Here is a 14,670-nt window from a genome sequence, read left to right on the forward strand (position 1 = left end):
AAAGTTAGTGCCGCCAGTCTGCTTAAAGTTTAATTAGGTTCAGAGTCCTAGTAAGCGTTTCTTGAATGTGGAAAGGGTTGCTATCTTGGTCGGGATCCACGATCATCCCTGGCAAGAGTTGGATGCCCAAACTTGGGAATTAATTCATCCAAACACTACTCAATATCACCCAACTATCACCCAATCATTACTCCACAAAATGGAAATTTAACACCCTCACAAACAACTTGGATAAAGCAAGGGGTATCAATAAAGGCTATCAAGTAACTCCTATGAAGCTACGAGATGTTACTTCGATAAAAGGGACAGATTTGGATGGGAGGCTGGTAGGGAATTTATTCAAAACCAAATTAGGCAATGAATATTCGTCGAACGTAACATCGATCTGAGATAACTCAAAGAAGCTCACTAACTCTATCAATATTCCAGAGATGGAATTCAATTTGAATAATATTAGGCAACTTGTATCTATGTTTTGAAACTGAATTATATTCAAACCTCGCAACTAAAATTTCCAAGAACTTTCTATTATTTTATCGGATAGATGATGCAATTATGATTACATTTATAGAACCCTCCTTTATCAATTGGAGTGGTTGTTGAAAAAATATTGATTTGAAGCTTCTAAGATCGGATTCATTGTCCAAAATCAGAGAAACATGTCACTTTTATATCACTCACTTTAAATGATAAAACTCTCAAACAAGATCAAAATAATAATAATAAAATATAATATTTTATTGGTATGGAAAACAAATATAATATTTGCGACATGACAAATCCAAACACCCCTTTTACAGGAGTTCAGTGGATGCAATGAAATAGATGAATAATTAGAATATTCCAACAATCCAAGATCCATGAAGCAAGATAGAATGAGAGTTTCAAAACCAGTACAATTTAAAATTTCATGAATTATGATATTTTTCATCGAAGTGCTAATACAAGTTGTTTCAATTATTAGGTAAAATTGTGTTATCGCTTTCAATAAAACTGTATCTTCAACAATAAGTGTTCAGTAATTCTGTGATTAATAGAAACAAAGGTGATGTAGGTAAGTTGAGTCTACTAAAGTAGGTTCCCTCAATTCCAAATGAGAGAGAGTTTTCAAATCTACGTGCTGGTTGCACAAAAGCCGGTTAAATTTTAATCGTGATTAAATCCACTAGAACCAATCAGAAAAGCCGTCTTATCAAAAAGGCTGGTTGGTTCTTGCTTGGTTGGTTGATTGGTTCTCGTGAAATTAAACACGGTTCAAATTTGACCGTCTTTTGTGCAACCGGGCATCTCTTGGACTGTTCAGTAATTTTAATCATTCTTATATACTCATTTCGAGCCTGTTGATTTTCAAGTTTTCAATTCAGCAGTATCTGATAATACAGTAGTATTCTAGCTCTAGCAGCAGTAACCGTTATGCTCACGTTCATAGAACACAACGTACTGCTGATAAGTAATAGTATCTTACGTCACAAGGACGGGAAGGGGCCTTTTGCAGGCGAGAATGATGTTTCTAGTCGAGGCGTTAGGCGAGACTAGAATTTAATTTCAGCACTGCAAAAGATATTCACGTCCAAGTAACGTACACTATTTTTTGTCATAACAATCTAAAGAAGAATAATTGAGAAATATAAAACATTACCTGCTTGTGCTGAAGTTACTACATGCATTCTATAAACATAACCTAGTTTACTAATTCCAAATCAGGAATTTTGCGGAAGTTGACAAAACTTCCACCTGGAGCGATGAGAATGTTTTTTGTAGCAGTTTTTTGTTCCTATTTCGGAACTAGGAAACATACTCGACTGTAAAGAAAATATATGCCTTCATAACAGTAGAGTAAGTTGTAATGAGAATCATATGTATATTATTTTGTTCTGCAAACAGCTGTTTACCTGATTGATTTCATGCATGGAGAAGAGCTGGAATTGAATGACTATGATAAAAAATAAATAGTAGTTCACAAAGTGATACTTGGATATATAAACAGTATTTCCAGAGTTTTTCAATATTTGTGAATGAAGATTTCACATCAGAATAGACACATGGACAAGCAGAAAACGGTCCGCTGAGTAAATAGTGTGTTTACAAACAAGCATTTCTCTTCCATGTGTACATCTATTTGAAAAGTGATACAAAAAAGTTTCAACCGCATTTTTATGTTTTATTTTTCAGATTGTAGGCTTTCGAGCCACTGGAATTGTCAGACTTGGGCGGATCCGCTTTTGAATGAATACAGTATAATAGTTCATAAATCTCAGATATAGATGACCTGTGACATAATTAATAGATCATCAGTTATGAATGAGAACTTCTGTTTTCATTGATTGAATTGATATCACTGATATTAAATATTGATACTGATATTGATATAAGACTTATCGATATTTATGAGGATGAACTCAGAAGATTCAGCTGAATGATAAATTCAATAATTTTTTGAATAAAAATATAATTGGATACAAAATACAAAAGTACAAAATTGGATAAAAATTATAGTGGGGAAACTTAATAATATTGGAGATTGATTTCCCTCACATTAGTTATTCCACCTAGATTCACTCTATAATTCGTGTTATAAACTCGAAAAATACAACATTAATAGCACTAAAATATCAATGCACACAAATACGTACAATATTCCTTTACAGAAATTTCCATCTCAGTTTTACAAATTCCATTTCTGAATAATTCTGGGGGCACAAACTCTTATTGGGAAGAAAATAATACGGCTACAAAATTATTCAGAAATTTGAGTACAAACTCAGCCATAAGCACGAGTTGGTTGCCTTTCAAGCTTTAACAGGAGCCAATCACAATATTATTATAAAGAGTCTGGTAGGTAGAGTGGTTAGTTGCTCAAAATGTACTTGACTAAGGATTCTCCATGTATGCGTCATTTTTCTCTTATGAAGGGAGATATGCGATTTTCCTTTCAAAAAGGATGATTGTTTACGAATCGCCTGGTTTTGAATGGAGACACAATAGGACCCTCCACTGCCAACACACCTTCGCTCACAACAGGCACAGAGGGAACTTGCTTGCCTCCAACAATCGGCACTGGAACTATTGATCTCTGTAGACCCAACATGGGTTCTCCTTCGATGGCCATATCCGAAGCCACCTTCTTGGAGGGAACCATCTCAATCATAGAGCCTACAACATCTTGATTCTGATTCATGTCATCCACCGGTACATTAATCGCTGCTAGCGATATGCTGTCTGTTGCTAGTGGCATGTTGTCTGCGACTTGTGCAGTGTCTGGGACCTGTTGTGCAGTAACAATTCCAGTTGATGGCTGTCCAATGACTAGTCCAGTAGTCGATGGTTGTCCCAGATTTATTCCTAATTTTGGTTGTCCGATCACGATTGGTTCTTGGTAGTTGCCCTTCATGATGTCACTTACAAGAACGTTGACCTGTTCAGGTGAGATGCCAAGAATTGGGGCAAGCATACCGACTCCATCTGCAATTCGATCTCAATTTTAAAATCATATTCGAATGCTTATTCAAAACATAGAATGAAATCATAATAGAATAATAAAAAATGGAGACTATAATAATAATTGTCCACATGGTGTGGTGAGCTGGAGAATAGAAAAGGAAGCAGAATACTTCATCAACTAGTTCCGATATAAAGGAACTAAATAATAAGTAATAGTAATAATAATTAACAAGATAATAGGTGGTTAATGGGCTGAATCAGATTAAAGGGAAACAATACGAAACGGAGAAAATAGGGGGAGGAATAGGTATACAGTTAATAGTATCAATCAATAACTGGAAACAAATTCCACAAACTTCGTCGTATAATGATGAGAAATAAAAATTATGAATGTAGTTCCTTCGGAAACCTGTCTATGCAATCCGCACTACACTACTGTAACCGCTTGGTAAAGAACTTGACCTTGAAGCTCACCAACAGCAATACCGTTTTCTTCATAGTTCTCATTTTCCTTTCTCTCCCTCTTCCTCATGCACACCCTTCCAACAATCTTTCCTTGTTCAACAGGTGTCAAGCGTGTAGCCTACTCTCGCCTTGAACCAAAAACTACTGTAATATTTATCTATTTCCAATGTATCAATAGGGATCCATATAGATATCCATCATTACCGTATCCATTATTAATTCTACTATATCTGAATAAAAAATAATTAATTTTATTTCTTGATTGAATCTTTCAACTGATTTAACAAACATGCTATTATCGGTGCGCGGTCTTAGAGGGGGGATTAAAGGGCTAAGAGGGAGATAGAAACCAGTTCCAGAAACGCTTTTATAAATCCATTGATTCTTCAAACACTACATTAAAAAATCTTGGTAATCCTAAATAGGTTTATTTTTAATTTTAGCATGTTTTCCCATCCACTGGTTGACTGAGAATTTAGTCAAATCAAACTGGATAAAGTTTCAACCATTTTCTTTGCGTTAATAGATAGAATCTGCTAATCCAATTTTCATAAATTCAACATTCTATTCAACAAGGAAAAACTCCAAATATTTAAGGTATACATCTAAAGGCAATGTAGATAGCTGGAATATTATTAAAGTGCATTGATTCAAAGGACCTCCGTTATCCAAGAGAGATTTTTTTTCTTTGTACTTAGGCCTACAGTCACAGCCTACTATAGATATATAGATCTAGAGTTAGCCATGCTACAGTAGATTTCATAAACTATTGATACTCAATAAAATCATATGTTCCATCTAGGTTAGAAATGTGTAAAATGTTTTGTAAGTTAGGCTTAATTCTAGTGCTATAATTATGTTTTGTTATGAGAAAGTGGATTTTGTGAGTTTCAATAGCCTATTAGTAAGAAAAGCATAAATTGCAAGTATTGTAAGTTCATTGAGAAGAGTAAGTTGATTTTTGAAATTATTATTTCATGTTGATTAATACATTAGATACGGTAGTTTGTATTTGTTCTATTGAAAATATAACTTACAAGCTCTGAGTCGTTGCTGCATCAGTCTTGGGTTTTTCAATGGCGTGCTGCTGCCCAATAGGCTTACCCCTAAGCAAGGTGACCTCCTGAATCTTGGGTACAACTTTGGCACAAGATTCAACCCTTCACGTCCCGCTCTTTTCAATATGTGGTCAACAGATTCGACTGGGTTCTCTGTAAATGGAATAAGAAAAACAATTTAATCCATACGAATTATTTTTAATCTTGGTGATTTAAAAAATTATTAACTTTTCAGCTTATAGAAGTGTACATGTTCATAGAGCGCTTTTATAACTATGGCATGATAATATAATTGTTTGTAACGGTATAAATAAATATACGCTATACAAATCAAATCATCGTTTATTGCCATAAAATATCAAATATGTTGAGACAATCGTCATTATTAAAACTTGAAAATACGAGTTGAAGAACTCAACTATCACAGATAAAACTTATACTACACACTACAATCCACACATATCTAAAACAACAATGGATCCATGAGCAATCACCACAGCACAGCTGCACCATAACACACTTATAATAACAATGGTATTACACCACAAAAGCTATTATAGGTGATACCTACATGTATGTGAGTTTTTCTGTGTACAAAAAAGTAGAACATTCACACTTAAGAATATTACAACATATTTCTTTTTTCTCTATTAGCCATGCCCACATGAACTTTACGCATGCGTGGTTAATAAATATATTAACACTATATTGTAGAATTGTAGTAATAGGAGTCATTCTTATTCCTATTGGAATAAATTGATAAATAGAAAAAGAAATATTGAGAATTGTTATTCTGATTGCAAGACATTACTGGAATACAGTACCGTACTTTTTATTAATGTTTCATTTTCTATTCTTTTATAAATTCTCATTGATCAATCATTTTTATCATTCTTCTATTATTAAGTTCAATCATATTTCTTTTATCATAGAATTTTGACATTTTATTACCAATTCTTCCCGTCATTACAGAAGAATAATTTATCACTTGCTAGCCTACATATTGATTTTACTCTTGATTTGAATGAATAAATTTAATAGTTTCTAGCTCTAATTCCGTTGAATTAGAATAAAAAACAATTATTTAAAAGATAAAAAATTTAATTATAGTAGTTATATACATTTTTTCTTTAGTTAGCAGTACCGTAAACTACTGTATTATTTGACAATTTATTTCTAATACTTCCTAATGCTTCATTTTTTTATTATTATTACAACTGGTGAGATTGAATTACATGTCATTGATTGATTGATTGATATACAGTATTATATAATTCCACATTATAAATAGAAAATATACAATATCAATCCATTATGATAATTGATTCCCAGTCTCAGAGGAATGGGCATAAACTAAAGTAGTACCTAAGTTCTGTTTTTGTAGTAAAACAAGTCTCTCATTTTCTTGAAATGAGTGATAAAACATTGTAATTTTAAATGTAGATCCCAGTAAATAAAGTGAAACAGACAGATTTCTCTATTGATTGTTTCTAGGAAATTTATTTGAAAAACGTCAATAGATTGGAATTGTTCTCAATGAAAATGCAGAAGGAAATGATTCTTGAATAAATATAAACTAACAATGTTGATAATATGAATTTGTTCATTTAGAAATTCCAGTGTAAGCAATAAATTATTTCAATATCATGAAAAAGGAAGTGGTTAGTAGAGTGTAATCAGAATAGGATTTATCCTGAGACGATAAAAACGAACAAAAATATTCAATCTTTCTTCAGAAATATTCTTCCTTCAGGATAAAAACATTTGAAATTGAATTTTTGAAAAAAATCACTCATAGGTACCATTTGTAAGATAAGAAGTTGATTTTTATTCTTTCCACTTTATTAGTGAAGAGTGGAAAATCATTGAACAATGATTGTGCTGCAAGAAGTACGCTACTACGATGCCAGTACCTACTGTATATAGTTACACGTTCCAAAAACAATATAAAAATGATCAAATTATGTAACTTTTCTATATTTAGCAACCATCAAATGTTAACCATGAAGTAGCAGGTTATAACAGAAAGTACGTTATTTGTCACATGTTTGAAAAATAAGATTAACAATAATTATCAAATTTAATAAATTTCCTACTTACATTCAGCAACTACGCCATTAAATTTCTAAATGATTGTATTAGGTCTACCTGTTCTTATCCGACATCTGCATTCAGCCCCATCAATGTGAACCTCTCCATTGTTTGCCTTGCAAATTCTTTTGCATTTGGCTGCTATCTCATCCAGGTCCGAATATCTGCTTCCAAAATCGAATAGGGGTGATGAGATGACTTGACCTGTTGATGAAAAAAATCAAAGTTGCAGATAGATAACGTAGACTTATGAATAAATCTGCATAAAATAATAAAGTCATTAAATACCTATATCTGTTTATTTGAATCATCGATTCTCTTTGTTCTATCTTGATAATATTATTGAAATAATAATTTTATCTTGATATATTCGTGCTATTCAATATGTATATTTTTCAATGATACCTATAGCCTATTAAAAAACTCTGCTCTGTGAAATTGTTATATTAGGCCCTATTTATATGGTTTTTAACTTATGATTGATTGAATTATAAAGCTGTACAATGACAGTGAACAATAAAAATATAATTCCAATAAGCTCTTACGGTATTATTCATACTCACTTGGCCTGGCTGAGTGGAAATGGTCCAATTAGAACAAGTTGAAATTATATTTTTACTGTTCATTGTCACTATTGCGTGCGAATCCAGCTTGAACTGAAATTCTGATTATTGTAAGAGATATCTATCTCTTTCATAGATGTTAATTTTTTCACAGTAAACTCATCAGCTCATGACCCCATGTATAACTAGAATATGAGAGCTATGAGGTGTTTAAAATTATTAGAAATTGATACAATGTGTGTTGAGAGCTGTCACAGTCAGAGAACTTTTAAACTAGCTCACAATAATAACATAAGTTCACAAATTTTATTTCCATACAAAATCAGTTCGATCAATATTATTGCATTATTAAAATCTTTATCATTTCGCAGGAAAAAGCAGAAATAAAAGAAGATAATCTTTTTTGAAAAATCAATTCCAATATTCAAGGGGAATCAAATTAATACAAGAATATTCGTTGGTTTACTTACCTAATGTAATCGTCAACAAAAAAGCCACAAATAGAAACATTTCGTATTGAATCATGCCTAAAGCTTGCTGCATACGAGGTAGTTATCTACTGATCACAAAAATAATCTTCAAATCTAACAAAAGAGTCAACCTGATTATTTAGTCCATTGTTATCGATTTTCCAAGTAAATTGCATGAAAATCCATAAACAAGACATAGTGAGATTCACTTCTATCTGTCAGCATTCTTAATGGATGATTATTATTCCATCCTTTCCAATTGATTCTGTCAGTTTCAGTGAATCCTACAATAGCTAGGTCATCTGAGTCAGCATTGTTTTGTTTGCACTGCAAGGCCAGTGAAAGCCAGTGAAATAGGTACCGTGGCAATCATGCTGAATTTGAACGTACCTGTTGCAAACTATTGTAATTTGAATACATGTTTCAAATTGGATTTGTGAAAAGAATTGAGCTTCTTCGTAGAGAACACAAAAATAATGACAGTTGAATAGAGCTTTTGTCAACACTTTTTTAAAGTGAATCATCCAAAATACGATTAATTGGAGAGAAAGTTAGGATGAGACATGTCTACTTAAAATGTATATTTATTAATCCATATAGAATTATCTATCTGATATTAAATATAGCAATTTCACATTTTGGCATGTATTAAATATATAATTATCCAATTGATTACTCTGATCTCATTTATTAGGAAAATGCATATTATAACAATAATTTTAATTTTCTATGAGAATCTTTGATAAGCGTTATAATTTATTACTCTTCGATTAATTACCAGTATTGATAAGCTGGTGAATTGAACCCAGAATTAATATTTGGTTTCAAATTTTTTTAGAGACCCATATTTTTTATAAATGTCATTCTTCAATTATTCATGCAAACTCATATTGTTTCCATTGTCAAACAATTTTATTCTTCATAATCTGTGAAAAAAGTTATTATTCTTGTCCTTGACAAAAAAAAAATAGCTATTCAATAAGTAATTTGCAAACTTCATAATAATTCAATATCAATATAAAAATCATAGATAAAACCCTTGTATTCTTGTTTGTGGTCAATATCTTCTAATACTTGTTCTGGTATTATTCTTTCCAGTATGAATATCAATATCACAAATTCAAACATTTTAATCTTTATCTGTAGTAATCTATGAAATAGATCCAACCAGTCATGAGAAAAGTGGCTATGTTCATGAAAATGTCTACTGGATAATGAATAATAAATCATTTTCTACGTTCAAAATATTTCTACTTTCTACTCCACTTTATCTTCATATAAATATTCTACAGCATGAATACCTTCTCTATATAACGATTTTTCGTCTCATAATCCTGTGTAAGTCTTCAGGAGACATGAAATGACAAATGCATATGCAAACAATGTACGGTATGTATCTTGAGAAAGATAATGTCTCTTGGATATTGTATTTTATTATGTTGTTCTTGGCTGATTGATAGGTTCCACCGCTTTCTTGCATTATAGCACAAAATTTCTAAATAATAGTGCTCAATTTTCCCCTCCACCAACGACGATTATTCTTTATCCTTTCAGAGATTGAAAAGGATTTCGGATACAGAAGTGGCGTTTTGGTTGGAAACTGGATTGATAAACAAGATAACTTCAAAAATCAGAAAATTAAAGCTTCACCAACACCATTATCAGTTTACAAGGAAGATTTCAAGATGAATTTTAGAATGCCAGACAGACTACAAATGTATAAGAATTTGAAACATAACTGGGTAAGCAATAATATCAGTATTATCAATAATAGTGATAGTAGTAAAAAATATGGATCCCCAAATGTTATCATATACGGTATTCACAGTAACATTGGCACATATGAATAATCATCATTGAACTAAGACAATAATGTTTTAATTCCAATTGCCCAATAAAAGCTTATTTCCATAGGTATTATTTTGAACATATTTCTTCAGGTGAATTGGTGACAGAAAATGATTACTGTATGTAAGGTGTGGAGCTACTAGTTACTTTACTAGAAGATATACCGGTAACTTAGAATCAATAACATTAACAAATTCAAAACTAGCTAAATGTTTGCAGTTACAAAGAGAATTTTTTTTGTAACTCTTACAGAGAAAATATAAATAATATGCTAAATTCTGACTCGTGTTACCCCTTATATTGTAGGTCAAAGAAACACTGCTGATAATATGAATTTCATGTGACTATCATTGAATGCTAATAAGTAATGGATTCTACACAATACAATTTCTCCATTTATATTTTTAAAATAATTCCTACTTTTAAATTCACTTGAAAATCATTCTTTTACTTCATATATAGGGAGATCCTCGGTTGAGATTATGTGTACCAGATGAAGCAGATGACGATAAAGAAAACTATTGCGATGGTTTCGTCACCCTCAATGATCTTGTCTACCACCATCACATCAAAGATACTGTAAATGCTGAATATGTGAGTGAACTATTTCTGTGATCCACCTTTTTCGATCAATGTGAATCCAAACCTATTCAAATAATCTATCTCAGTCAGTTCCAATTCTTGAAAATTGTATTTTGTTATATGAAAAGGGTATTATTGATAAATTCAATAGAATGTAAGGAAGTTAGGAACTACGGTAGTTATTCTAATGAAAGAAAGTGATAAATTATTCACGAATTAAACCTGATGAAAATAACGTAATTATATTTATAATCAGGATTAGTAGGTGATGAATGAATAATAATCTTTTCCCACAGCTACCTCGGAAAGTTGCTGTTCCTGTACTGATTACAATACCCAAAGATTCACTTTTCCGCTCTAGTGCGGGAAAATTTTTTTCTGCACTCCAGATTTGCAACATGGCAACACAAAATAGTTAGAAGGTTATATGGAGCACCAGTGCAGCAAAATCAAAATTAAGTTGGCAGTGACTGTGGTATAGTGTTGCGGTGCACGTTATAATAATATTAAGGTAGTGGACAACAGTGGATGACAGCGACAGCCACCACATTCAGCACACAGCCTTCATTCATTTACTACTACATTATTCAATTTTAAATGAATTGAGGTTTTTATTAATAATAAAATTACACAGAAAAACATTTGATCGATTTCAGGGAATTTTACCCATGATTACTCACTTTTCATATTCAATGGTAACTGTAGGAAAAATTTAATGTGAAATACGTGCGCAAAGTTCCTCTGCTGCACTCAGTAAACGTTTCTTTCGGTGCAGCAAACTGTCACTTTGCGCACTAGTTGCACAAATAACTATCAATGATTGACTTGAAATCATTTATATCTGTACGTATTCCAGATGCATAATATACGTGAACATTATCATTATTTGAACATAAAAAGCACAGAAACGTTCATCTCCATTGAAATGAACAATATCAATATTGAACATAATTATTATTGAGAAATTTGATTATGATAATATGATCATTGAAAATAGCTTCAAACGCTCATATTCAATAGACCAACCAATCTCTACAAATAATGTAGGATTCTCTGTGTGTTATTGGACAAAATCTGTGACGTGTCTTATACTGATTAGGTAATGCATAACTGTTCATGAGGAATCATTTATAGGATATGAGTTTAGTAACGTTCATAGAATATTGTGTATACAAGAGTTTATTCGATGTGTAATTTTTCAGGGGAATTTGACAAGAACTGGATTGAAGGATGAGAAGAAGAAGGAATGGACGGATCAGAAGCGACTTGATACTTATGAAACGTCTTATAGAGTTCAATATCATGACTACCCTAGAGAGTGTTTACAAATCGAGCATGTGAGAGAGCATAGGTGAGCCCACTGACAAAATATTTTTAACTAGCTTACCCGGCAAACTTAGTACCGCCAAAAAGTCAATGTATCTCTTGGCACACTTGACTTTATTCGGTGAATCATGAGATTTATCTGACAATCAATATTTTTATTTAAATCTCAATAAGGACTTCCTATGTGCTTAGTCATGCACCATTTTTTGTTATTCCGAACATATATTCTTCTCAATTAGTAGAAATATCTATCAGTAAGGTGTTGAATTCAAAAAAAAAAAAAATGGATAGTTTAAATCAGCGTTTCAAAAGATAAATTTAATGTGTTCATAGTTGTTGATTGTCAATAGGTGGTCCAGGAAATCAATATGCGATGTACGATGAATCACACAGAATTCCATATTTTTTCTATCTTCATTTCAGGATGAATATAGCTGAACTCAATTCAAAAAAATTGTGAATTATTTTGTCATTTTCCAGTAATCAATGAATGCAATATAAACAACTCTCTTTCATGAGGTGAATCATTTTTTGCAACATTTTCCAGTTTCTTAATGATAGGGGAGTGATCATTAATTTGTATAGGTCTTCTAAGGAACCATTATCTACAGCTGGTACCAATAAACAACTACACTTCAACTCCAAACTAACGTTCTAATACCAGTACACAATTTATCTGTCTATTACAGCTGTTAACTTTAGATGCTGAATCATATTATCACAACATGATCTTGAATCATGATCACCTTTCCGTTCTTTGGAAGCCGCTCGGCCGACAATTTCGAAAACATAGGTCTGTAAAATGGATTAATAAAAAATACTATCAGCCCCCCTACATCTCCTCCCCCTATTCAAATTTCTGGTCAGAAACCATCCCAATATAATATTCACACAACATATTCCCAAATAAGTTTCATGCCGTTCTGTCAAGTAGTTTTTAAGTCTATAGGGTACAAACAAACAAACACGCACATTCATATTTTTTATACCGTATAGTTCTAGATTATTTATAACACTCAATGGCAGGAGTATTTTCTTTAAATAAAATACGGTAATAGAGTAGTTATATTGATCATAAAGGTAGAAAACATAATATATAGATTATTAACTAGTAAGAATCATGAACAATCCTAAACTATTCTGTATTATGCTGTTTTTCTCAAATAATGATCATAAATCTCAATTTATTTTGAAAATTTACTATTTTTCCAGGTGTAAAAGACAGAGACACAATCATAAGAGAAATAGAATGTGTTGCTTTATGCCTCATGCTCCCAAAAACATACTCCCATCTCTCTGATGAACAAAATATTGAAACTGGATTCACAATCTTACAGATAATAATGCTGTATTTCACCAAAGAAAGATTAGAACAACCATTTCTCCTCAATGTGTTTTTCAATTACTCGTTAAAATTATTTTTAATTCATATGTACTAAACCAATACTTACTATTACATCTACACGTATTAGAATTACCTAAGTGATAGTAGGTATTGACTAAACCCCTTATAGTTATAAGCCTATTTATGAAAAATGTTTAAGTAATGATGGATGTAAGCCTAGGTACTTAATGTATGAATCAATTAATATTAACACTGTCGCACCTCTTCTGTTTAAACTTTACCGCGGTTCGATATAAATATTCTACAGTCGACACACCCTGAAAAGAAATATCGATACCTCTTCTCAAGTCGATACAGGCTATACGAGATCGACTTGAGAAGAGGTATCGATACCTGATAAATAGTTCTGTTTCTTTTCTTATTTCTGTCTGATTCTTTGAGGTTGGGTTGTGTACCGTTGAATAGTTCTTTATTAATAAAAATGTGCCAATATAAAATATTTTATGAATAGATTTAAATTCAGTTTGTAAGTAAAGTGATTGAAAATGGAATCTGAACAAGACATAGCTGTTGTGAAGGAAAATGTAAAACCAACGGTCAGCAATTATACACTGAGGAGCAGCGATAAGATTACTGTAAGTTTGATTTAAATTAATTATCTCTTTTTTATAATTTTATTGATTATAAAAAGTATATTTTCTATTATACACCTTACTATAAGCTAATTAATAATGTTGACATTAGTAAAAATATTAGGTAACGAATTCAATCTTTCTTTTTGTCTAGGCCTAGTTAACTTATTGGTGTCAAATGTGTGTTTAAAACTAAGATAAGCATTTTTTTGAATATAGGCATATTTACTGAAGTATTGCAGGGCTGCGCTTTAGTAGCCTATATGGGCCGCGGAATCTAGCATTGAGACCTACATAGATCGATAGAGGAGATCAAGACGAGATCAACCATGTATAAAATTGTTGTCGATTTCCAAGGATTAGCTGAAAAAACATGGCGGAAAGTTCAATTTTTTTAAAATCTTTTTATGGCTACAATATGTTTTAAACTAGTGCAATCTTATGTAAAATTAGACGAGGAATCCAATGAATTTCAGGTTCGTAACTTTAGTAGTTTTTGAGATATTGCAAAAAAGTGCAAATTTTTGGTTTAAAAGAAGTGAACCTGTTTTCATGGTGATTGATTGGTATTTAGAACTATTGGATTTGGTAGAATGATAAATTCTAAAGAAAAAATGTCCAGTCACTTAATAGCCTAAACTCAAAATTGTTCGAGATATTTGGGCAAATAAAAATATTGCAACTCGGGCCTAGCAAATATTTTTGCTACGTCGGGAGAACTTACAAAAAGCTTAGGTTAGGAGGAGCTTGGATCAGGAAAGCTTAGGTTAGAAAAAGCTTAGATTGGGGAAAGCTTAGGTTAGGAGGAGCTTGGATCAGGAAAATATTAGGTTAGGGGAAGCTTAGGTT

At 31.9% G+C, this 14,670-nt stretch overlaps 2 protein-coding genes across 3 annotated transcripts; one reads left to right on the forward strand and one right to left on the reverse strand.

Annotated features, from left to right (window-relative positions):
- Window positions 1-2,429: 2,429 nt before the first annotated feature.
- Window positions 2,430-8,242, reverse strand: LOC111046830. The gene is made up of 4 exons (XM_022332466.2): window positions 8,089-8,242; window positions 7,113-7,259; window positions 4,944-5,117; window positions 2,430-3,462 (listed from the first exon to the last, which is right to left on the reverse strand). Exons 1-4 carry the CDS (start codon window positions 8,159-8,161, stop codon window positions 2,933-2,935), a joined length of 924 nt encoding a protein of 307 aa, XP_022188158.2. The 5' UTR covers window positions 8,162-8,242; the 3' UTR covers window positions 2,430-2,932.
- LOC111046831 lies at window positions 4,690-13,234 on the forward strand. 2 transcript variants are annotated; one of them, XM_039434035.1, is made up of 6 exons: window positions 4,690-4,855; window positions 7,990-8,166; window positions 9,643-9,830; window positions 10,399-10,530; window positions 11,721-11,869; window positions 13,057-13,234. In XM_039434035.1, the coding sequence occupies exons 2-6, from the start codon at window positions 8,142-8,144 to the stop codon at window positions 13,142-13,144; spliced, it is 582 nt and encodes a 193-aa protein (XP_039289969.1). In that variant the 5' UTR covers window positions 4,690-4,855; window positions 7,990-8,141; the 3' UTR covers window positions 13,145-13,234. The 2 variants fall into 2 exon arrangements, with proteins under 2 accessions (XP_039289969.1, XP_039289970.1); XM_039434036.1 differs by having other exon boundaries at window positions 4,695-4,837.
- The last annotated feature ends 1,436 nt before the right edge of the window (window positions 13,235-14,670 follow it).

Source organism: Nilaparvata lugens, chromosome 8 (assembly GCF_014356525.2).
Source record: "Nilaparvata lugens isolate BPH chromosome 8, ASM1435652v1, whole genome shotgun sequence".
Taxonomy (NCBI): Eukaryota; Metazoa; Arthropoda; class Insecta; order Hemiptera; family Delphacidae; genus Nilaparvata; species Nilaparvata lugens.

What these genes read in the sequence shown, in the direction of transcription:
- LOC111046831 (XM_039434035.1), top strand. Translation starts at nt 8,142, where the DNA reads ATGCCTAAAGCTTGCTGCATACGAG. An exon ending in AGAATTTGAAACATAACTGG is followed by an intron (nt 9,831 to 10,398) that starts GTAAGCAATAAT and finishes CTTCATATATAG; the next exon opens with GGAGATCCTCGGTTGAGATT. An exon ending in ATACTGTAAATGCTGAATAT is followed by an intron (nt 10,531 to 11,720) that starts GTGAGTGAACTA and finishes GTAATTTTTCAG; the next exon opens with GGGAATTTGACAAGAACTGG.
- LOC111046830 (XM_022332466.2), bottom strand. Translation starts at nt 8,161, where the DNA reads ATGCAGCAAGCTTTAGGCATGATTCAATACGAAATGTTTCTATTTGTG. An exon ending in TTTGTTGACGATTACATTAG is followed by an intron (nt 7,260 to 8,088) that starts GTAAGTAAACCA and finishes TTTCATCAACAG; the next exon opens with GTCAAGTCATCTCATCACCC. An exon ending in CAGATGTCGGATAAGAACAG is followed by an intron (nt 5,118 to 7,112) that starts GTAGACCTAATA and finishes TTCCATTTACAG; the next exon opens with AGAACCCAGTCGAATCTGTT.